The 25,707-nt window shown below is 44.5% G+C and overlaps 1 protein-coding gene across 4 annotated transcripts in view; it reads left to right on the top strand.

Moving 5' to 3' along the window:
• Nucleotides 1-20,853, top strand: part of LOC137307259 (integrin alpha-7-like) — a 170,949-nt gene extending 150,096 nt beyond the window's left edge. For 3 of the 4 annotated variants that reach the window (XM_067976691.1, XM_067976690.1, XM_067976693.1), the window contains 4 exons: nt 3,212-3,325; nt 4,242-4,340; nt 5,324-5,449; nt 12,252-20,853. In XM_067976691.1, coding sequence (XP_067832792.1) covers nt 3,212-3,325; nt 4,242-4,340; nt 5,324-5,449; nt 12,252-12,410 — 498 coding nt within the window. In that variant the 3' untranslated portion in view covers nt 12,411-20,853. Of the gene's footprint in view, nt 1-3,211; nt 3,326-4,241; nt 4,341-5,323; nt 5,450-8,736; nt 8,865-12,251 lie in introns of all 4 variants that reach the window. The other variant, XM_067976692.1, reaches the window with a different exon arrangement.
• Nucleotides 20,854-25,707: the final 4,854 nt, after the last annotated feature.

Genomic DNA, 25,707 nt, shown 5'->3' with positions numbered 1-25,707 from the left:
GGATGGGTTTTGATGGGAGAGTTAGGGTACTGGAGGGATGGTCTATGATGAGAGAGTTCGGGTACTAGAGGGATGGGTTTTGATGGGAGAGTTAGGGTACTAGAGCGATGGTCTTTGATGGGAGAGTTAGGGTACTAGAGGGATGGGTTTTGATGGGAGAGTTAGGGTACTAGAGGGATGGGTTTTGATGGGAGAGTTAGGGTACTGGAGGGATAGGTTTTGATGGGAGAGATTGGGTACTGGAGGGATGGACTTTGATGGGGGAGTTAGGGTACTACAGGGATGGGTTTTGATGGGAGAGTTAGGGTACTGGAGGGATGGGTTTTGATGGGAGAGTTAGGGTACTGGAGGGATGGTCTATGATGAGAGGGTTCGGGTACTGGAGGGATGGTCTTTGATGGGAGAGTTAGGGTACTAGAGGGATGGTTTTTGATGGGAGAGTTAGGGTACTAGAGGGATGGGTTTTGATGAGAGAGTTAGGGTACTAGAGGGATGGGTTTTGATGGGAGAGTTAGGGTGCTAGAGGGATGGGCTTTGATGGGATAGTTAGGGTACTCGAGGGATGGGTTTTGATGGGGGAGTTAGGGTTTTAGGGGAGTGGGTTTTGATGGGAGAGTTAGGGTACTAGAGGAATGGTCTTTGATGGGCGAGTTAGGGTTTTAGGGGAGTGGGTTTTGATGGGAGAGTTAGGGTACTAGAGGAATGGTCTTTGATGGGGGAGTTAGGGTACTAGAGGGATGGGTTTTGATGGAGGAGTTCGGGTACTAGAGGGATGGTCTTTGATGGGAGAGTTAGGGTACTAGAGGGATGGGTTTTGATGGGAGAGTTAGGGTACTAGAGGGATGGGTTTTGATGGGAGAGTTAGGGTACTAGAGGGATGGGTTTTGATGGGAGAGTTAGGGTACTAGAGGGATGGTCTTTGATGGGAGAGTTAGGGTACTAGAGGGATGGGTTTTGATGGGGGAGTTAGGGACTAGAGGGATGGTCTTTGATGGGGGAGTTAGGGTACTAGAGGGATGGTCTTTGATGGGAGAGTTAGGGTACTAGAGGGATGGGTTTTGATGGGAGAGTTAGGGTACTAGAGGGATGGTCTTTGATGGGGGAGTTGGGGTACTAGAGGGATGGGTTTTGATGGGAGAGTTAGGGTACTAGAGGGATGGGTTTTGATGGGAGAGTTAGGGTACTAGAGGGATGGTCTTTGATGGGAGAGTTAGGGTACTAGAGGGATGGGTTTTGATGGGAGAGTTAGGGTACTAGAGGGATGGTCTTTGATGGGGGAGTTGGGGTACTAGAGGGATGGGCTGTGATGGGAGAGTTAGGGTACTAGAGGGATGGTCTTTGATGGGGGAGTTGGGGTACTAGAGGGATGGATTTTGATGGGAGAGTTAGGGTACTAGAGGGATGGTCTTTGATGGGGGAGTTAGGGTACGAGAGGGATGGGCTTTGATGGGAGAGTTAGGGTACTAGAGGGATGGGTTTTGATCGGAGAGTTAGGGTACTGGAGGGATGGGTTTTGATGGGAGAGATTGGGTACTGGAGGGATGGACTTTGATGGGAGAGTTAGGGTACTAGAGGGATGGGTTTTGATGGGGGAGTTAGGGTACTGGAGGGATGGGCTTTGATGGGAGAGTTAGGGTACTAGAGGAATGGGTTTTGATGGGAGAGTTAGGGTACTAGAGGTATGGGCTTTGATGGGAGAGTTCGGGTACTCGAGGGATGGGTTTTGATGGGAGAGTTAGGGTACTAGAGGGATGGGTTTTGATGGGAGAGTTAGGGTACTGGAGGGATGGTCTATGATGAGAGGGTTCGGGTACTAGAGGGATGGGCTTTGATGGGAGAGTTAGGGTACTAGAGGGATGGTTTTTGATGGGAGAGTTAGGGTACTAGAGGGATGGGTTTTGATGGGAGAGTTAGGGTACTAGAGGGATGGGTTTTGATGGGAGAGTTAGGGTACTAGAGGGATGGTCTTTGATGGGAGAGTTAGGGTACTAGAGGGATGGGTTTTGATGGGGGAGTTAGGGTACTAGAGGGATGGGCTTTGATGGGAGAGTTAGGGTGCTAGAGGGATGGGCTTTGATGGGATAGTTAGGGTACTCGAGGGATGGGTTTTGATGGGGGAGTTAGGGTTTTAGGGGAGTGGGTTTTGATGGGAGAGTTAGGGTACTAGAGGAATGGTCTTTGATGGGGGAGTTAGGGTTTTAGGGGAGTGGGTTTTGATGGGAGAGTTAGGGTACTAGAGGAATGGTCTTTGATGGGGGAGTTAGGGTACTAGAGGGATGGGTTTTGATGGAGGAGTTCGGGTACTAGAGGGATGGTCTTTGATGGGGGAGTTGGGGTACTAGAGGGATGGGCTGTGATGGGAGAGTTAGGGTACTGGAGAGATGGGTTTTGATGGAGGAGTTCGGGTGCTGGAGTGATGGATTTTGATGGGAGAGTTAGGGTACTAGAGGGATGGCCTTTGATGGGAGAGTTAGGGTACTAGAGGGATGGTCTTTGATGGGGGAGTTGGGGTACTAGAGGGATGGATTTTGATGGGAGAGTTAGGGTACTAGAGGGATGGTCTTTGATGGGGGAGTTGGGGTACTAGAGGGATGGATTTTGATGGGAGAGTTAGGGTACTGGAGGGATGGTCTTTGATGGGGGAGTTAGGGTACGAGAGGGATGGGTTTTGATGGGAGAGTTAGGGTACTAGAGGGATGGGTTTTGATGGTAGAGTTAGAGTACTAGAGGGATGGGCTTCAGTGGGAGAGTTGGGGTATTAGAGGGATGGGCTTCAGTGGGAGAGTTTGGGTATTTGAGGGATGGGCTTCAGTGTGATTATTGGGGTACCTGAGAGATGAGCTTCGATGGGAGAATTAAGGTGTGAGAGAGATGGGCTTCATTGGTCTGAAAGGCCTTTTCTTATCCTGACTTTCCTTATGCAAATCAAGAAAATCTCATGATGTTGGTGGAGAACTGTCACCTGTTACAGCCCAACAATCAAAGTTGCCGATTTCTGTTGGTCCTGCTCTTAACTTGTTTCCATTTCTTGTTTGTCAGGTCTGCAAATGTTCTGCAGTGGATATTCAGTTCTCAAAGGGTTAACCCCGCACTCATCAGATCAACCCCAAGCGCACACAGTTGTTTAATTGGAGTAACCAGCGATGCCTGTTATGTATTGTCTGTAGGCAAATTGAGTGTGATTCTAACTTTGAAAAACATTTACCCACAGGACTGTGAGCAGGGGACAGCTCACTGCGTTGTCTTCCAGTGCCTGCTACAAATCCTGGACACTTCAACCAGAGTGAAAATAAGTGCACGACTGTGGAACAGCACCTTTCTGGAGGTAAGCTTTCCAAGAAAATGTATTACAAGATTATTCTTGCCCAGATTGGTGGGATGAAAGTCTCCCATCTCTGCTGGCAATGAAATGAGGATGGGACAGTCTCAGTCCAAATCCTACTGTCCATAACTCCAGAGCTCAAAATGGACCAGAATTCAGAACCAATTATTATTGAGGATTACGGAACCAAGGCTGGTAGATGGAGTTAAATACAGATCAGCCATGATCTAATTGAATGGTGGAACAGGCTCGAGGGGCTGAATGGCCTCCTCCTGTTCCTATGTTCCTAATTGACATTAAATTGCCAATTTCACTGAGGGACCAGAAGGGTGACTGGTGTGGGAAACTGAAATGTCACATAGTTGGGGTATGGATTGTTCTTTTGAGGTTGGATTTAAGGCACCTTGTTGGGGTAGAGTAGAGGGAGCTTGAGTACTGAAGGTCCCAGGTTCCATCCCTGGTCTGTGTCGAGCTGCTGGTCTCAGCTAGCACAGTGGTGAAGGTGCTACAATTGGTCTTCGCGTCTGTGGGGCTAAAGAAATGAAAACATTGGCCAAGATTCCCAGCCCTGATCTCTAGCTAGTGACCTCTTCCTGCAAAGTGCATGTGTGTCGATGTTGGAAATAGTAGGATTGGACTTGGCAGTGAAGACTGCCACAGTGGAATAACCTGCTGACTCTTGCTTGTCTGTGCTTGCTTGGATGAGGTACTGAAAGGCTGCCAGCTCGTGCTAAAACATTTCCTTCTTGTGTCCTGAATCTTTCCATAGCTGTGTTGGTGTCAAATCTTCATGGTAGCTTGTGGGTCCTGTCTTCTGCTCCCTAGATTGGTGATCCCAGTTCGAAATGAATGGCCTGGGGAGGGGAAATGATAAATCTTTATTTTAAAGAAGTGCTAACGTGTGTTATTGAAATTACAGGAGTATGCTTCACTCAGTGCCATTCACCTGATCATTCATGCTGACATCAGCGTGAAGTCAAGCATCAGAAACCTGAAGGTGAAGAAGGCTGCTGCTCAGGTACAGAAATAAGTCCAAATCTAACCTTTACCATAGGCTGCACCCAATATTTAGATTCAACACTGTGTGTTAGTATCTTAGAGAATGTGCGCTTAAATATTAGTCTACTCCAGCCATTTTGAGCTGTATTCCATGATCTTGACAGATGCACCGTTCCACAGTGAGTCCCACCGAGACTTACTGTGCTCCCCACTGGAGACTGGATTGACCTACTAATACTACAAGGCTGTATGACCCCATGCTGGAACAACATGTGTGTAGATGATGTCTGAGGATAGCATTGGGCTGGGCAGAGATGGCTGCCCACGGTGGCACAACCTGCCAGCTCTCCTTCCCTCAATTCTCGCGACACTAGTACCACTACCAGTCGACTGCTAAGAATTAGAAACCCACACCATCAGGAATCAGCCCCCTTGCCTCATGAGGGTCACCCCCCTCCCCATCCAAGTTTGGACCAAGCTGTCTAGAAATGTCTAAACCAGACAAGAAAAGTCCTTTTGTTTTAAGATTAGAGCTCTGTTTTTCTCATTCGCTTCTATGTTTTATGATGTCGAGTCAGTAATTATTAAAGTTTTCAATGAATTTGTATCATCAGTAAAGGTCTCAAGAACTCAAGTTATGATTCCACCCCCTGCTGCTGCCCATCCTTCCTGTTCTGTTTCGGACTTAGTGAAAGACGGACCCCCTTCATCCACCTCCCCTCCCCCCGAAGATGTCCATAGGGCCCTTGCATTTGTCTTTGAAAGAAGCACTTTTGGACTCCAACAACAGTGCCAACTTCAGGTGGAGGAATAAGAATAGCAAGTGTGTAGTTATTTTAAGCGTCTGTGAACTTGTCTTCTTGAAGCTTTTCCAAAGCCCTTTTCATAGACTAAACACACACACAAAAAAATTGTCATCCAGCCAGAGGAAAAAATGGCAAACTGGTTTCTGATTCTGTGAGCATATATTCGAATTATTTTTGTAACCTTTAACCTCTCCAGGTTACCTTGCCAATATACCCAGAGAAGGCAAGTGTGGGATATGGCGGAGCGCCCTGGTTGATTATACTGATTTCTGTCCTAGCAGGAATCCTAGTGCTGGCTCTGATTGTGTTCCTACTTTGGAAGGTAAGCATGGATCTGACACAAAAGTTAGCTCTATAACTGGGTTTCTTTGGTTTACCAATTCACATCTGAAGCCTCTTCCACATTTTTTGGCCTGTGAGGTTGGGGGTTTCAAACATGTACAGAAATGTTTTCTGCAATTAGTTCCTAGATACTGATGTAGCTTTCAAGTAAAAATAAATGATGGCCCATTTCAGTCTGGCACAATTTTTCAAAGCATCATGATGGATTTAACTGGTCTGATGCTACCTTTTAGTCAATGTTACACCAGCAATCGGAGGCTAAACAGAAAGTGATGTCTGCTGTTTTCTTGCTGGAATCTGCAGTCTTTGAGGGTGGAAGTTATCGTGATGATTGATCCAACCCTGCTTTGGACTTTTTTGGTCAGCTTGACTTGAGTCGGAGGCATTAGTACAAGAGTGAATGTGGCCCAGTTCCCATCACTTTTGTCATTTTGGGGTTACATTCCTTCTCAGAAGAGGAAACATTGTCATTTTTCATGACATCCATAACTGAATTGACAAGAGCAGATCCCTGCAGATAGAAAATGAATGACTACTAACTGATCTCCCGTGGCATTGCTCGCAATGTAGTTTGAGGGGTGGGGGGGTTCTGGAGCAGAGTTGTGATGGTTAGTTCGAAGTCTGACCTGCCCCTTTAAGGCTTTGCTCAGGTGCTGCTTGTGAAGAAGTGGTCCTGAGTTCGGCGTTGTTGTTGGAACTTTCTCTAGATTAGTAGTTGCTTGGCTCCTTTCCTCCTTGTCTAAATAGCCTCGCCAGACCAGAACAGCAGGAAATAATTGGCTTTCGTTCTTTCTCTGTGTATATTTTACAGTTGTTGAGTTGTGATTTGTTGGTGTTTTATTCAAAGTGTGACACTTGGAGTGTGACAGTTGCTTTGAATACTTGCATATAAATCAGTTTTTTGACATCATTGAACCCCATAAAAATCAACTTCATAATGTCATACCTGTGGAGATATATTTGTTTCTACTGATATTCTTCCACATATGTTGAAAGGAAAGATATATTTTTTATTTGTTGTCGGGATGTGGCTGTCTGTGGCAAGGCCAGCATTTATTGCCCATCCCTAATTGCCCTTGAGAAGGTGGTGGTGAGCCGCCTTCTTGAACCGCTGCAGTCCGTGTGGTGACGGTTCTCCCACAGTGCTGTTAGGAAGGGAGTTCCAGGATTTTGACCCAGCGACGATGAAGGAACGGCGATATATTTCCAAGTCAGGATGGTGTGTGACTTGGAGGGGAACTTGGAGATGAAGGTGTTCCTACAATATTGCTGCTCTTGCCCTTCTTGGTGTTGGAGGTCGAAAGGCAGGGAGTTTGTTTTAAATTCACTTTCGGGATGTGTTTGTCAAGGCTGGCATTTGTTGCCCATCTCTAGTTTGATACAACTGAGTGGCTTGCTAGGCCACTTCAGAGGGAAGTTAAGAGTCAATCACGTGGGACTGTAGTCACATATAGGCCCAGACCGGGTCGAGACAATAGGTTTTCTTCCCTAAAGATATCAATGACCCAATTGGATTTTTATGACAATTCAGTCGCTTCATGGTTATTTTTTATTTCCAGATTTTTTTAAAAACTGAATTCAAATTCTCAAACTGCCATGGTGGAATTTGAACTCACTTTCTCTGGATTATTTGGCCAGTAACATGACCACTAACACTGCCATGCCCCCCAATAGTGTTGAAGTAACCTTGCTGAGTCACTGCAGTGCATCCTTTCGATAATGCATACTGTAGTCACATAATGCTCTGGTGATGGAGGGGGTGGAGATTGAGTCCAGTGACAGGAGTACTGATCAAGCGAACTGCTTTGTCCTGGATGGCATCGAGCCTCTCGAGTGTTGTTGCGGCTGTACCCACCCAGGCAAGTGATGAGTATTCCATCACACTCCTGACTTGAGCCTAGTAGGTGGTGGAGATGCTATGAGGGGTCAGGAGGTGAGCCACTCGTCACAGAGTACTCAGTCTTTGTCCTGCTGTTGTGGCCACAGTGTTGATATGGCTGGATCAGTTAAGCTTCTGGTCAATGGTGACCCTCGAGATGTTGTTGGTGGGGGACTTGGCGATGGTGGTTCAGAGGGCAATGGCTGGGCTTTCTCTTGTTCGAGATGATCATTAACTGGCACTTATGTGGTGTGAATGTTACCTGCCATTTGTTAGCCCAAGCCTGGATGTTATCCAAGTCCTGTTGTAGGTTTGTATGGGCTGCTTCATTACATTTCCATTATGTCCTAAGAAGAGTTGAATTTCACAGTAGCCTAGTAGCCCTAGGCTACCAAAGTATGAGTTGGTCCACACTCTGAGCAGGAAGCTGTGCTCAAAGACAGTGTAGGACGGAGAATCGGTGCTACAATATTGTGGCCCTGTCTTTGACTTGCTTTCATGCGCTGGGGGCATGAGACTGATTAATTTACCCTTCTGTGTATAAGCTGCCCTATTCCGACCATGACAGCAAACCGCTACTGCACTCCCCACCTGGTAATACTGTGCTAATTAGGTCACAGTTTTACCCGACGGTGATTTTTGCTAGCTTTGGATGTAAGGTAGATATGATAGACAGGAATCAGTTCACTCAAATACGAATGTGTGACTTGAGTTTCAAATGTATTTAGCATGCAATTGTGATTCCTATTCTTGATGGTGAGGGGGTAGATTTTCTCAGTGCACTATGTGTAACTACATCGTAAATATTCTTTATAAACAGGATTATGATTTTGCTACATGTAACGCACAGAGGAAACCTTCCCCAAAGATTGTTTCAAATCGATATTAATGACTACAGGAAGGAATGCGATGCTTTCAAAATGTACTGAAAATTAATAATGTATAATGCCAATTGAGCTGCACTGTGCTGATGCTGGATCTAGCAAGCTTGCCTCAGAATGAAAAAAAGAACAAACTACACAGATTGAGAATGTTGCATGGGTGCCTGCCGGGTTCAGAATTCCTGCCGTTTCAGGAATTTTTCAAGGGATGTAGGGAATCTGCCGTCAAATTGAAGTAAGAATGCCAACAGGAGACACTTATCAAAAATGAGCCATCTTCTAGAAGTCAGACAGTGCTGCCTCCAGTAGTGCTTCTGTCCCTTGACATTATACCAAACTGGACCTAATTCAGTGTCTGATTGCTTGTCCCTTGACCACATTCCTGAAATGAGAGATTGAAACCCTGCAAACACCTGTGCCACCTCTGATGTTCCTTTGGATGCAGGCTCACTCATCCCCTACTTGGTTTACCTGTCGTAACACTGGACAAACATTGCTTCCTTGTAGTGCGGTTTCTTCAAGAGAACGAACAAAGAGTCTCAGTATGAAACTGAATATCACAGGGCTCATCTTCAAACCCAGCCATCTGACCAGGAGAAACTGGCCACCGAGGCATAAAGCTGACATCTGCAGTGGTAATTGTAGTGACAGGCCTGTGCTTGGTACAAGGACAAAGGCTTACTGTGGTAGTGACAATGGGTAGAGTGTGTGGTTTTGCACGGGCACTGAGCACTTGTATGCCAAGGGGGGTGTAAGGATTATAAATAAGTCTCAATTATTCAAACATACCTTTAGTTCAAATGATGGGGTGTAGAACTGGTTATGGTCCCTTAAACTACACCCATTTTACATCTCCCCTTGAAAAAAGGAATGAGTCATTCACACTGACCTGCTGAATGTGCCTCGCACTCAAACAGTTGGACCCAATTCGAGCTGTTCCAGCCCACTTTATAACAGAGAAACATGGTTGAGAACATAAAGATGACCAAACCCATTAGAACCCAGCTCACTTCTTTAACAAATGTAAAAATAATCGCTGTGAATCCAATGAGTCTCCGACTACCTCCTTAGATTAACATTGTGTTGTGCCCCAGAGCCACCAGATCGCTCCAGACTTCTGAAAACCTCATGATCCCCTTGCTGGGTGCCACAAGTCTTTTAACTCAATAATATTGATGAGCGTTTTTTTTTAGTGAGGGCAAGGGAGGGGGGTTGTCTTCATAGTAAAATTCAGATTCACTGCAAAGTCATGGCCAAAGACCATTTGAATCCTCTAGCCCAATGTAAGAACTAATGAATACACATTCATCCCCTGCGACAAGGCATCAATTGGCATGTTTGAAGTAGACATAGTGATTTGCTTAAGGAATAATCCTTACAACCCCCTACTGTGTGTATCACGTGGTAGTAATGGATGGGTTTGTGGTGTGTGTTAGGCATGCACTTCTATTGATTTCTGTGATTTTTCTCCCCCTCACCGTGTGAAGTTTGGATTTGTTTTGAGTGTGCACACAATAGGAATAGCCTGAGATGCTCTGCATGGATCACCTTTTATTTGAGTGGTTTTATCCCTGAGGAATCAGGCACTTGTCCTCCCACATGCTTGTGTGTGTATTTTACTTATTTTAATTAGTTGGATCAGCTTTTTACCCTTCTTTGGACTGAGGTAATGCTAGCCTGGGGTGATGGGGCATTGTGATTGATTCAAGCTGCATGCAGCAAGGTCGCCACAAAGTAACATTTCCACCATAGGAAATATTAAATACTATCTCTGTTTCTCCTCCTACCCACGCTCTCTTCCAAGGGACTCCCTAGGTTACTTTTGAATACGATCTCTGAACAGGCTGGCTCTACTCACAAGACTCTGGTCTCTGTGCAACTTCCTGCAGCTCGGAGAGTTAGTGAACAGGACATGGAGCATCTTCCATTACTTACAATACAATACCAATAGGGGTAGGAGGTGGGAGGAATAATGGCATTGTCCACCCAGCCTCAAACAAGCTTAACTAGGGGCAAGAACTTGGGAGTGGGGGAGGAGTCTGTGATCTATTGGAAGGAAGGAAGGAACTTGCATTTATATAGCGACTTTCACAACCTCAGGATGTCCTAAAGCGCTTTAAAGCCAATGAAGTACTTTTGAAGTGTAGTTGCTATTGCAATGTAGGAAACGTGGAAGCCAATTTGCGCACAGCAAGATCCTACAGACAGCAATGTGATAATGACCAGATAATCTCTTTTTAGTGGTGATGGTTGAGGGACAAATATTGGCCAGGACACCGGGGAGAACTTCCTTACTCTTCTTCAAAACAGTGTTGTCAGATCTTTTTTCTCCAATTCTAGAATTACATAGTATTACATAAAATGCACAGCACAGAAACAGGCCATTTGGCCCAACTGGTCCATGCCGGTGTTTATGCTCCACACGAGCCTCCTCCTTCCCTACTTCATCTAACCTTATTAACATATCCTTCTATTCCTTTCTCCCTCATGTGTTTATCCAGCTTTCCCTTAAATGCATCCATGCTATTCGCCTCAACTACTCCTTGTGGTAGCAAGGTCCATATTCTAACCACTCTGAGTAAAGAAGTTTCTCCTCAATTCCCTATTGGATTTATTAGCGACTGTCTTATATTTATGGCCCCCAGTTCTGGTCTCCCCCGCAAGTGGAAACATCTTCTCTAGCCTACCCCATCGAACCCTTTCATAATCTTAAAGACCTCTATCAGGGCACCCCTCAGTCTTCTCTTTTCTAGAGAAAAGAGCCCCAGCCTGTTCAATCTTTCCTGATAGTTATAACCTCTCAATTCTGGTATCATCCTAGTAAATCTTTTTTGCACCTTCTCCAGTGCCTCTATATCCTTTTTATAATATGGAGACCAGAACTGTTCACAGTTCACAATTCTGGCCTCTTGCGCATCCCCGATTTTCTTTGCTCCACTATTGGCGGCCGTGCCTTCAGCTGCCTAGGCCCTAAGCTCTGGAATTCCCTCCCTAAACCTCTCCGCCTCTCTACCTCTCTCTCCTCCTTTAAGACGCTCCTTAAAACCTACCTCTTTGACCAAGCTTTTGGTCACCTGTCCTAATATCTCCTTATATGGCTTGGTGTCAAATTTTGTTTGATAATCGCTCCTGTGAAGCGCCTTGGGACGTTTTACTATGTTAAAGGCGCTATATAAATGCAAGTTGCTGTTGTTGTTGAGCAGTGTGATTTCCCATCACTTTCACACATTCTGGGAATAACTGGTGCAAAGTAGACAAAGTGCTCCATCCCCAGGCAACGGTCTCCTGTATCTCAAGGAATATGAATTCCATATTTTTCCGCAAGTATGTTGCTCATACCTGTTCACAAGAAGAACCGTTGGGCCTGATTTGTGGCCTGATGTGATCGCCGCGACAGAAAATAAGACAATCTTTTGGAATTGATCAAAGGCCAGGCTATCATGCGACTGCAAAGCCACAAAAAACAAAGTGATACCTTGGCCTATTTTAAAAAGCACAGAAAATTGAGTGGGCCAGGAGTCACAAGAGAGGCTCCCCATTATGTGGCAACGGAACGGTAGGGATGAGATGAGCCCCAGTTTCGGTCTGTGCTATGTTACTTGATCTCAATTGAGATCAGTGATAGAGGGCAACAATTGACTACAGTGACCCTGAGACCGGGAGGGAAAGAAATCAGCTGGAAATTGTGCAGGTGAGGACAGGGTTAGGTTCAGCTGTGATGCTGCCTGTGGTCGAATAGCAGGCTGACACTCGCTATTTGGGCTCACACATGAGGAATGGCCATTTTGGTGTGGTAGTGGACGATGCCTATGGAATTGCACCCGAGGAAGAGGCAGCACTCTTAGGAAATGAAGGGAGGAAATTGTAAGGGGAGAGAGCAACATCTGATGCCACTTGCCGCTTAAAGAAACCGGACACTGCACATGGCCTGGTGTCAATGCCGTGATTTCTTTCTCACCACCTTTTAGAAAGCAAAAATAAATGGCGTTCTCTTTTTCTCTCTCTCTCTCTCTTATTTGCAGTGTGGATTTTTTAAGCGTTCCCGTTACAATGACACCGTCCCACAATACCACGCTGTGCGGATAGGAAAGGAAGAGCGACAGTTACACATGGATGAAAAAAAGACGCAATATCAGAAGGAATGGATGACCCACTGGATTGACAGTGACGGCTACTCATGAATCTTATTTATTTTTATATACTTTAATAATGCGGCCTAAAAATCCAACCGCCCCGCCCCACCCCCAAAAAGCCACGTATGTTTCTGATTATAGCGACTACCAGCTGCACTGAAAATGAGCATGGTGACACTTTGAGACAGTGAGAGCATTCCTCCATAAAATTTCAGGCTGAACCCAGAAATGACACTTGACAGCTTTGCGTTGCATCAGTCACACAGCATTGCATTGTGATGCTTCTGTGATCTCATGATTATGTATCGTGATGGTGCTCGCTATTGAATGATTAGCAGACTTGGTGTCATTCGTACTAATTGCTTATGTGAGTAATAAGCCCCCCCCCTAATACCTTGCCTTGGCTGAGAAGCCTGATGAAATATCTATTGTGATTGGGTTTCCAGGTTCAATGTGACTTTATTCATCTTTGTTCAATTCTTTTCAGGTTGAATGGCTGTGAAACTGCTGCTGCCAACTCACTCCAGATCCTGATCCAAATTACTGAATTCAGATGCCTGTTCATGGTATCACTGCTGGAGATTATTTGGCACAAATTTTGCATTTTATATTACAGCTGTGCCACTGGAGCCAGCTCCAGCTCTGTTGGCAGGCTTGTAATATAAACATGGAGGCACAGTCGTTGCCAAACATAAATAGTCGCTGATGCTGGGTGCCACGGGCCACCAAACGATTCTGACTTTGGGCCTACTCGTACAGGACTAGCTCTCAGCCTACCCATACAGGCCGGCAATGGGCAGTCTCTCCCGCGTGCAATCGTTTCAGTGTTTCCACCCATGCTGACTCCTGCCCCACAATGTAATCGGGCGAATTCCCAGGCACCAGCACCCTTAACGTTTTTTGTTGAAGCCCTTCGGGCAGCAGCTGTTCTGCACTATAAACACAAAATGCCCACTCTCAGGGTCAGACCAACAGCCATACCGCATAAAACATGGGGGCAAACAAACTGGCAACTGCCCACTTTCAGTACTTCATCACTGACGTTGGCATCTCCTAGGTGACTGAACCAGGCCCATTGTACAGCCAGATCACAGGAAGTCTTAAACACCTACCGACTGGAAACTATGGGACCCACCCAAGTGTTCTGCCTGGGGTGCAGAGCACTGATAAATACTAGTGTGTGGAGATGTGTAACATTTAAAATTAATACCCTTCGGGTGGGAAAGAGGAAAGACATGTTAAGGTTTCAGGTGAGACCCTGGTTCAACATTCTCCCCCAAAACACTCTCTTTCACTTTAAGACCTGTTTCGATGTCCAGCATTTTCTCTTCCTATTTCAGAGATGCAGCATTTGCTGTTTCTCTTTTCATTTGATACTTTTTCTTCAGTGCAATGAAGGGATTAAGAGCCATGCAATAAATGTGCAAATGACACCAAGCTTCCACTCATAGAATCATTGAATGATACTGCACAGATTGAGGCCATTGGGCCCATCGTGCCTGTGCCAGCTCTTTGAAAGAGCTATCCAATTAGTCCCACTCCCCTGCCCTTTCCCCATAGCCCTGCAAATTTTTTCTCCTTCAAGTAGTTATCCAGCCCTAATTCCCAGTACTTCACAAAGCGAACGAGGAACTGTGGGCAGAGATTTAAAGTCAAGGAAGTGTCAACAAACTGCATTGTCCCCAACCTCCAGCCAAGCTTCAAAATTCCTTTGAATGGGCTGTGTTTGAAATGCGCTTCTTGTCAGGTAAACCTTAAGATGCATAACCCTCGCCTCCCACTGACTATGAATGCCTGCAAAATATCCATTTAGGGTCACCGCCCCTTTAAACAGAATCAATCCGGTCTTAACTGGGCACCAAACTCATGGTAATCAGAAACATACAAATAAGGCTCCTGTTATGGAGATACAGCCTATTGTTTGATTTTTCTGAATGAATCTGTGCACTTGAATGTCTTGGCACATTGAAGATGTTTTGGAGACATATTCACGAAACAGACCAACGAACAGGACCAGACTATCATGGGCAGTTGGCAGTTTTTCTGTAAAGTATGCTTCAGAATTCAATTCAGGTATTGTTTTTCCCCTCATTTTTATGCGGAGAACGTCATTTCTGTGGCGATGTAACATTTTTTATACTCTGTTTTACCCACTTCAACCTCACCAAAAATGTATTGGCTGATTATTTCAGGGAACAAATGTTAAAGAGGAATCGTCAGCCATTTTTTGGGCCGACGAGCAGCTTGTTTCTAGATCTCTGCTTCACGGCCACACTATTGGCAGTTGGGAGGCCCAGGCTGCAGAAGATGCTGTGTCTCCCGCAGCACAAATTGTTTTACAGTTTCCCTGCAGCTGTTCAAATAATTTTAAAGGTGTCCTGGTGGGCCCAGATGTGGGGACTTAGGGGTAGAAATCTGTCTTGGGTAATAGTGCAAAGCGGGCGCTATAGAATCGGTCTCCCATTATAATTAGGGTTGCCAACCCTCCAGGGATTGCCCTGGAGTCTCCTGGAATTGAAGATTAATCTCCAGGACATTGCTGGGAGCAATTCAGGAGAAAAATCATAGGGGTATTAAAAAAAGTTATTTTTTTCATTTTCTTTGAACACTTGCGCTTATTAGTTATAAAAATATCGGAGATGGGAAAAAAGGCTGTTTGACTGACAGTCAAAAATCATCCAATCGGGTAATGAAGAATCTGCTCATCTCCCAACTGGCGGTGCGCCGTGAGGATAAACATGTCGGGCGACCAATAGCGGGAGTGTGGGGCGGGACGGTTGGAAGCAGGCGGGTCATGTGATGAAACCTCCAGGAATATGTCCAACCACCAGAGTTGGCAACCCCTAGTTATACTTCCCGCCTGATAATTCACTTACTTAGCAGGCGTATAACGGGCGGTCCATAAGAACATAAGAAATAGGAGCAGGAGTAGGCCATACGGTCCCTCAAACCTGCTCTGCCATTCAATCAGATCATGGCTGATCTTCGACCTCAACTCCACTTTCTCACCCTATCCCCATATCCCTCGATTCCCGTAGTGTCCAAAAATCTATCAATCTCAGCCTTGAATATACTCAACGACTGAGCATCCACAGCCCTCTGGGGTAGAGAATTCCAAAGATTCACAACCCTCTGAATGAAGAAATTCCTCCTCATCTCAGTCCTAAATGGCTGACTCCTTATCCTGAGACTATGACCTCTAGTTCTAGACTCTCCAGGCAGGGGAAACAGCCTCTCAGCATCTACCCTGTCAAGTCCCCTCAGAATTTTATATGTTTCAATGCGATCACCTTTCATTCTTCTAAACTCCAGAGAGTATAGGCCTATTCTACTCAATCTCTCCTCATAGGACAACCCTCTGCGATACCACCCATTTAGCATCCCTGCCCTAGTCGAATTTCACCCCTTTAATCTTGTGCAGACCTAGAAGGTCCCAGGCTCAATCCCGGCCTGTACTGAGATAGCTCATCTCAGCCTGAGGGGCAGTAGTATTGCTACAATTGGCTGCACTGCATCAGGGTTGGGGGGTGGGGGGGAAGAGAAAATTGGAGGGCCTTCATGTTGTTGGATGTTGTACTGGAGCCTACTGTACAGAGATGCCACAGCTGGCACCTGTGACCTCAGAGTGTCTCATACCATGGAGACATCATTTATAACCGAAACAAAAAGTCATGATTTTTTTTAACCAGTTGACATTGCGTTTGGCTGGTCCTGTCGATCTGTATCGTGAGTATAAACACTGAATTACTGTCTACTGAATTTTTAAGGAAAGTCTGTCTTATGCAGCAATAATTACTGTTAGTAACCTGAAGTGACTTCATTACAGTTTAGTGTATGGTACTGTACAATGTTAAATCAAACCTCTGCATCAGTTGCAAGGTGTGCATTATCGGAGAGTCCGTCAGAGACTGATTCTGATTGGTGCGTGGTGTTTCTCAATTTACGAATGCGGACCAATCAGCATGGCCATATCAAACTCGGCAGTAGAAACACTCCTTTTCAGTGGTGCATTAATCTTCGTCTCAAAGTTTGAATCTCCACACTTTTGTGTAGTACCAAATAATTAAACCATATTCTTTTGTCTTACCTTTAGCTCTGCCCACATAATGCTTTGTTCCCTGGCAAAGATGGATGGCGAAGCCACTCAGGTCTGTGCCAACCTGAGGTTGCCACCTGTCGAGTTTCGGAGTGGACAGTCCCGTTTTGAATGGGCTGCCTGAACATTTCCAAAATATGAATTGGATATCAAAGCTCTGTGTTTATTTTAAAACCGACAGCCATTTTTTTTCCATTCACTTCTGCGACCCATGATGTGCAGGCATTAATTATTAAGGTTTTCAGTGAAAAGCAAAACAAAAACAACAGCAATCATTGCCATGCAACCCCCCTCCTCCCTCGACAGCCCCTTTCCCTGTCCTGCCCTAGTCTGGTTTTAGATGTGAGAGAAGGTGGAATCTTTGGACCAACCTCCATACCTGGAGATTCTGTCGACAAAGGTCTTATCTCTGGAGTTTATGTGTGTTAGGATCTCTGAATCCTGCATGTTCAGACAGTTATAGCCATTTAGCAGAGGAAGTGCAACATTGTTTAGTAGAACAGGTGTTACTCCACAGGGAGATGGCGGAATGAATGTTTCTGACTTGACGTGGAGAACGCAGCAAGGTCAAAGTTCAGCAGCAGTAAATGCTCAGCTGAAGCTGAAAAGCCGCCCCCTCAGCACTGATTCAAAGAATGCCATGGGACTCTCTAACCCAAGGGCTCTCTCTAACGTTCTGAGGGGTGATTTGGCCAAGGGCCCCAATTACAAACTCATCATAAAGCCTCCATCTGCTTTTTTCTTTGATTGTTAACTATTACATTCTTTCTGACTGGTGTCATTGGGTCCAAGGCAGGGTGGGACCTGAACAAAAATTGAGAAAGAAAATCTGAAGAAACTCAATAACAAACGTAGAGGCATGTGTTTGGGTTTGAGTGGGGTCAGATCTGTTTCAGGATCTCAACTAGTTTAATCCCAAAATGGCAACAGGTGCGCCATACCTGATCAGGCCGCCCCCTCCCTTTTACTGCTTGGTTATTTCACAGATAATGCACACTTCGGAGCTGATTGATATTTTACAATGCCTTGAACCAGATCAAAGAAACCCCCCTCCCTCCAGTCGAAGCTTTTTGTGATCTCCACAGACGTATGACTTATCTGCCAAAGAATGATCTGTTAGGAGAAAGAATCAAGCATCTGCAGAGAAACTGCATCTTAACAGAAGATCAATAAAAGTGTCTGCTGCCCAGGGCAGGGGGTCTATACAGTAAAGTGGCTTTGTTCGGGTAAAGGGGGAGGGGGGTTGGGGAACTGACCCCTTTGCAGCAGAGTGTGCGACTGCTTATTGCGCAAGGCTCGACTCCCCGCGTTGAATGGCCAACAATTTTTTTTTAACTGATTGCAGGAATAAGGCTGTGTATTTTCTTTTTGCGTTCTCAGAGTCGGAGCACATCATAGTTCCAATCATTTGACACGGTTTCGTTCTGTAAAACTGAATGATGGTTCTGCCCCAGAATTGTGGCGGGGACCTAGATAAATGAGAAAGATTTTGTTATTGGTATTGCCGCGGTCAAATATCCTGCTCCACTTTCTCTCACTTTGCTTCTCTCAACTTTCTCACAGCTCTCTATCTATTCTAACCTTGTGGTACAATCGTCAATAAATCATTAAAAGACATTTGTAGAATTCATTAGCAAAATCTTTTTCATCGGAAGCAATTTTCTCACCTATTTAATTATCTCTCCAAATAGTTACTCATGGCCATCTTTGCTGCACTTGTTACCGCCTTGGAGCCAACAGTTACAGATCCAAACCAATTAATTGTGACCAGCATTTCCAATTAGCTAGTGAATTTTCCTTACCTTCCTGCGTGCATATTAATTATTAAAGTTGCATTGTCTTTTATCATTTTTAGTATTTAAGGGCAAATTTACTGATCCCGCACTGCCAGGGGGGAGTCTGGCCAGAAGGGGGTGTAGTTAGAGAATCAGTACTTTGGTGTTGTAGCCCCGAGCTCCAACCCACTCTCCCTTTGAGCACAGCTCCCTGCTGGGAGCATATAATCGGTGAACGATCCGTTTAATGCTTATGTGATTCTTCAAATAATTTGAAAACTTCCTCTATTATGTTTAAAAGAGCAGGAGGACCCACTTAGATTAGGTAGCGTGATAGGGAAGTATCTCAGATTGTGACCTCGGTGATGTGGGTGTGTTTTTTTGTAACAGGAGCTCATATTGAAGACTTTTATATTTAGAGGGTTAATCCACGGAGTTATGTACTCATCCATTACATGGGAGCAATCATGCCGTGAGAAGGAGTATTGTATCAGCTGCTTAGTCCACTCCTGGAAAATGGATGAATACAGAAGCCCACTGAGGATGCCCACGCCTGACCTGCTGCGTGGGAATTGTGACAGCTCGGGGAGTTGCAACTGCTCTCTGCTCTTCTCCCTTCTCCCCTGTCCTGTAGAAGTGTCTCGGTGTAATTATAGGTTCATTGCTGCACCCGTCCCTTTGACTCGGAGTGACTACAGTAGTCAATGGGAATAGACATTCAAAGGTGCCAATTTAGACAAAACAACTGGAGAAGCGTAGGTGAAGGGTCAAACCCCGTTGTGCAGGACACTAGCAAGGCTGAATGGAGGAGGAGAGAAGATGAGGTAAATCAGGAAGTAGTTGTTAGTTGACGGCAAGCTTGGATTTTTAAAGCCTGTAGATTGTAAGAGGAAGGGAAGATTGAGAGAGGTAAAGCGTTCTGCAGTTTTGAAGTCCTGGGTAAGTTGGAGTAGGGGATGGTGCAATGAGTTTTGACCTCCACATAGTGAGGAGAAAGAAAGGTGATTGAATTAGAAGCTAACCCTCAGAACGGCATCAAACCATGTAACTCATGGGCACAAACCTAAAGAGATCGAGTTTTGTCCTCCTGGTGTCACAAACTGGTTTACATTGTCAGTAAATCACTGGTCATAAATCATTCCCCTAGTGCCTCATCAAAAGGAATAAACCTCCCCTGGAACCCTCCCCCCTCCCCCCAGTATAAATTGTGCCACACTTTTTAACCACCAGAAATGCCTAGTAATAAACTTGCATGTAATGAGTTTGATGCTAAGCTCAGTAGGACAGTATTGTCCCCTCTGGTTATGTATTGCAGCAATTAATATAGAAAAACATTTGTCCTGCAGGTCACATTGGTGATGTAAAGTGTAATAAAGTGACCTAACATAAAAATAGAATTTCCATACTGGGTCTCCCTTATTGCATATCCTTGACAAAATATGTCACAATTAGTTAACAGCAAATGTCTGTAACTGTTCCGCCCTATATTTTTGTGCCTTACTTCACCTGCTTCCAATGCTCCCTTTACTTTTTTTATACACTTTGCATCTAATGTGTTTAAATAGAGCTGTTCTTTCCCTAATTGTTGGTGTTCATTATGCTTCATTGTGTCTAGTGATTGACCAGTTTCTTTTTTTTATCCTGATTTCTTTGTTAGACCCTTGCACTCTGTATCCATGGTAACTTGAGTTAGGAGGGGTGAAATGGCCTGGTCTGTGGGCATTTCCATAGATACCATCCATTGTTACTGTTCCTTGATCACCTGTCCTGGAGGCATGCTATAGTGATGTGGGCAGGCTCCCCAGACAGTTTTACCCCCCTTATTTAATGATGCAAGCAAGGCTGGAGAGTCATCACCTTCTAAGGAGATCCCTGAGGTGATTTGAAACTGAAATCTGAATTTAGGAATTACTTGCCAAGAGTGCCACATCCTAGACTTAATACCACCAGACTCCCCCCACTCCCCAGACTCTCTCACTTTTCCAATGGCCTGGCCTTTTCAAAATGGCCATCGGCGCATTATGGTGCTTTGTTTCTTGAATCACAGTTCTGGTGTGTAATGGATTGGTGATCACTCTGTGAGGAGCTAACTTCTAGCACGCTTGTTAGCCAATTCACAAGACAAAATTGGTAAGAGGCGAGGAATGGGCAAAAGAAATCCCAGCACATTTCTTCAAAGTGTCCATGTACCTCCAAACATAAATGATCACTGATCGACCCATTGGCTGGATTGTTTTGTCCGATCTCACCTCACCTCCTACAATGAGGGATGAAATAAATTCACTGGCTTGCAAAACCAAGGCAGCAGGGGGATAGTTAATGGCACATTATTGTGTGTTTGCACTGGTTGATCACTAGTCACGACCTTTCACCTGAAAGTTTTGACGTCTCGTGATGATGCACCCACATCCAAATACAGCTATCGAATAATAATATAGCTCAGATAATCAAAGTGCTCCTTTTAAAAAAAAATTATGTGGTTGTATATAAATCTATATTTGAGTGTGGTTGCTTTGTATGTTTTGTTAACAAGTCTCATTTCTTTATTGAATGTTTGTCAAACCGTTTACTTATTTAATGTACAATTCTCGGAAATAATTAAAATAAAATTAGAAATGTTCAGTATTTCGTAATATTTATTGTGCCATTCAGTGTGTTGTTTTTTAGTTTCTCCGGTTTTCACCCATCCTCTCCTGAAGACGCTGATTCTTGCTGGGGGCGGTACTGTTCCACAAGTGCCAGGCGACTTCACCAACATCTGGAGATTCTTTCTGTATGAAAGATAGTCACTAATAAATCCAATCGGGAATTCGGGAGAAACTTCTTTTACCCAGAGAGTGGTTTGAATGTGGAACTCACCTCCACAAGAAGTAGTTGAGGTGAATAACATAGATGCATTTAAGGGGAAGCTAGATAAACACATGAGGGGGAAAGGAATAGAAGGATGTGTTGATCGGGTGAGATGAAGTAGGGAGGGAGGAGGCTCGTGTGGAGCATAAACACGGGTTGGGCTGAATGGCCTGTTTCTATGCTGTAATGAAGCAAGACAGTGAATGTCAATGGGCTATTTAATAGTGAGGAGTGGAGGGGAGAATCATACCAGAGCCTGATCCTGACCTATCATCCACGCATGTGCTTTCTTGCAGCATCGCTGGATGGCAACCAGAAATGGGAGCCTTGGCTAATTGTACTCTAGCCCAGAGGCACTGAGACCAACTACAACTTCATTCCCACTACCCTGGCTGAGATTACTGAATTGAGCACAGACCCGAGGTGTGTGTTTTAAACAATACTGGCAGCTCTCTCTTGCCGTTGCTCACATAAATCCAATGATTTGCTGTTTTATGACAGAAGTCATACTATCTAACGCTCATTGTAGTATTCTGCTTCCAAGGTGGGGGGGGCTCTGTTAAGCAGGCCTGTTCCTTTAAGGCTACATTGCCTAATTCCTGTAAATCAACACAGTCTGAGGTCAATCAGAATTTAATTGCTGTTTGATGAGGCAAGATTGCAGATTGGAAGATAAATTTTCAGCTCCAGCTCAAAATTATTGACTATCTTCCTCTGAGGTCTGATAGATGGTCTCAAAACTTCTATACAGATAAATGGAGAGATAGATTTGAGGTTTTATATAACCAAATGCAAACTACTGATTCTAGCTATTAAGGTACAAATATTAGCAGGCGGAGGCAGCAAGTGCATTGAAACTGCTATCTCTGAATATCGGTTTGTTCTTACTGTGCTGTTCATACTATACCCTAAATTGTGCAGGATTGGATTGATCAGTGCCGGACTTGAGGCCGAATTTCTTGGGTTCAAATCCCAGCAGAATTCACTCTACCAATCATTCTTTAAAGTTGGATGTATCTTAGGATGTGGGGAAAAAAACAGGAGACTGCAGGGACTGAGCTGTGCTTCCCCCACTATTGCAGTATCTGTCTTTGGACACATCTGGCTGTTTTGCCAAAGATATGTTATGCTGTAAATCAGGCATAAAAGTCAGCCATTTGTTCTACTGAATGCCATATCCATCAGATGTATAGAATTTTGCTATAACTTATCCTTAATGATTTTGGATGTTCTTGACACCGATGAACAGCAATCCCTCGGTAATCAGTCCACTCTTCAAATGTATCATAGAACTTAATAACAAGCAAGGACCCCTGAAAGTCTGTGTGTGTGTGTGTGTGTGTGTGTGTGTATAATTATCTGGTAATGTCTGTTTTGGCCTTAAGGGCTGATTGTACAATTGTTGTCTGGTCTGGGCATAAATTAGGCACCAGGGCCTTCATTTACATGCTGAATGGTGTGTAATTCCAAAACTGAGTGACTCTGAGATTATTTCACAGTTTGCAACAGATAGGTCAGTGAATAATTTGCATTGGGTGCCAATTTAAGTGACAGTGGTGGTTTAGTATGTACAGGGACGTGATCATTAATGGCACACTTGCTTTCTTGCCCACTGCAGCCCTGAAGTCAGTGACAAACTGGCAGAGTAAAGAGAATAGTGGGAGTGCTGCAAAGATAATGGGCACCATGTAAAGAAACAACAATGAATGTAACATATAAACACAAACACCATTTGGTTAAAGTCAACTATATTACCCAGCATAAGAAGTTATTTAAATGAATGTATTATTATTATCAGTATAATTTTTAAAAATTCATTCATGGGATGTGGGCATCGCTGGCGAGGCAGGCATTTATTGCCCATCCCTAATTGCCCTTGAGAAGGTGGTGGTGAGCTGCCTTCTTGAACCGCTGCAGTCTGTGTGGTGACGGTTCTCCCACAGTGCTGTTAGGAAGGGAGTTCCAGGATTTTGACCCAGCGACGATGAAGGAACGGCGATATATTTCTGAGTCGGGATGGTGTGTGACTTGGAGGGGAACGTGCAGGTGGTGTTGTTCCCATGTACCTGCTGCCCTTGTCCTTCTAGGTGGTAGAGGTCGCGGGTTTGGGAGGTGCTGTCGAAGAAGCCTTGGCAAGTTGCTGCAGTGCATCTTGTAGATGGTGCACACTGCAGCCACGGTGCTCTATGTATACATGCTCTATGTATACATGCTCTATGTACACATGCTCTATGTATACAAGACCAACCTTTTTCGGGTCTATTTTAGTGCCTGCTTTCACAATGCATCACTGTATTTTTGACACTTACACCTGTTTAAAGGATGATCTCCAGTGCTATCCCATTGTAAAGTCTCACAATTTAAGCACCACTTAAGGAAAATTAGACAACAGACATAGTGCTGGTGGATTCTTCACTCACTGGCCTTGTTCATGTAAACCCCACCACTGTGGGAAATGTTGCTCGTCCCTTTTTTATGATGCTATACTCACTGCTCCATGGACTAGAGTAACCTCTAGAGGGCGAAGTTCTCTTTAAGTCACCAGTGTTGAAATGCCTGGATACAGTAATCCACCTGGGAGTTGGAATGTATTCACTAGATTACTGAGATCATCTGAGTTAGAAAGCAAGTGCTGTTGGGTCTGGTCACAGTTGACAACATCCAGAAAATGTCAAGAAATGAAACCTATGCAAAATTCCTCTCAGCAAGGCCAGTGTTACCAAGATCATGAGTACTGTTAAGTTTTTTTTTACGTTGGATATTCCACTCTGCCTCAACATCTCCGACAACTCCTATAAATGGACTTTGCATCCACTACGAACTGGAGCGTGTCTACCACTATTTAGGTAAGATATAACGACACCCAAGGATTGAACCGACAGCCCATGCCACTATACACCAGCTTCATTAAAATTGCACCACTGCCTATCCTTGTTGGCTGTCTGAATGAAACTGATCTCTGCCTTGCATATACTGTACGGTTCACAGTTAGGAGTTTGCAGCATTGTATTCAAAGGTACAGTGCGGCATTGCATTTTTTGGTGCAGGTGCAGAACAAAGTGTGGAACAAGAAATAGGCAATTCAGCCCATTGAGCAACTCCTTCCACCAGACTGTACAATTTGGTTAACATGCCTGGAATTTCCCTAATTTATCTCATCCCATGCAGGAGGTGAATAACCACAGTCAAAGCTTCCAGAAATTTATCTTCCCCCTTCCTTACACACCAAAGATAAACTGCAGGATATCAATCTAATATTACAATCTACCCTCACCAGTTACATTCCACAGATTACACTTCCAACAGGACAGGAATCTGAGTGTTCTACAGAGTATTCAATGCTAGAATGTATTATGTATGTAAGTGTGAAGGTTAACAGACTTGTATTTCTGCCTACATTGATAAGATATTGTGGTCCTGTTACATCAATTTTGACTTTTAGAGAATATGGGCTCTGATTGATCCTTACACGAAATCTTTCAAGTGATTCCTGTACGTTTGCTAACAGCCTTCATGATTCACTGCGGAGAGAGTTCACATCACTGGCCTGCCATGGGTGGCGGAAATACCTGTCCCACAACAACTGCTGAGATTTGACAAGTTCATACAGGCCTTATTATTGGCTGGCACAGGACCAGATAACTTGCATGCAGCATGAATAATTGACCACACACATGGTGGGTAAGATCTGAGACAGTATTAGAATCCAAAGTGACCTTGACTTGGGCTGATTTAGATTTGTGCTAACTTTTATTGGTAGTGACCCTATCATATCATTCCCCTCATTTTGTCGCTAGGACTTCATTAGTCTATGCAGTAAAAAGTCATTCTTTGAAAATGGATTTAACAATGCAAAAATATTAATTTATAATTTATAATGCGTGACTTTCCATCTACTCTAATCTTGGAGGTCTGTTGTCTCTAACTCACTGGCCCTAGCAGTCTGGGGTATCCACATGTCTGAGTTCCCTGGCAATCGAGGGAAGCCTCTATGTCACTGAAGGAGAAATGTCCACATTGCTCACCTCTTGGGCTTCTGTGAGAAATGGGTCCTCAGCTTTAATTCTAACTTTTTGACTTGACTCTCCCAATCCATTCATTGTAGATAAGGTAGTTCTTTCGAGGGCCAACACTTGCATTTATGCCTGTGTCAGGATTCTTTTGTGCAGAATGCCCATTGCAGTGTGACCAGTTCGGTGCAGTATACAGGATCGCCAATGGTGGGGTGTGACAGGAGTTAACCTTCGACAACTGCCAAGCACCCATAAGTCGCAGTCACTAAAGACCAAAGTTGCATCACACAATAACTAGCCTGAATTTTCATTTAAGTGCATCAATTCTGCATCTTTAAGCAACAATCATCTTTCACCCTTGTCAATTTTCTCAGAGATTTTCCACTACATAGCACCAGGAACCCTGGCAGATGTGATCCCCCTTGCTGCCCACTGACACTAATTTCACCCTCTATCCTGACTGAGATCACCCAACAGCACAGACTTGGGGTGGAAAGTTGTTGCATTTATAAAACGCCTTTCATGACCTCAGGACGACCCAAAGTGCTTTACAGCCAATACCCCGTAGCCCTGCACACTTTTTTTTGTTTCAAGTTCTTATCCAGTTCCCT

Source organism: Heptranchias perlo, chromosome X, assembly GCF_035084215.1.
Source record: "Heptranchias perlo isolate sHepPer1 chromosome X, sHepPer1.hap1, whole genome shotgun sequence".
NCBI lineage: Eukaryota > Metazoa > Chordata > Chondrichthyes > Hexanchiformes > Hexanchidae > Heptranchias > Heptranchias perlo.
The sequence above is the reverse complement of the archived record's forward strand: the minus strand, read 5'-3'. Positions and strand labels throughout refer to the sequence as shown.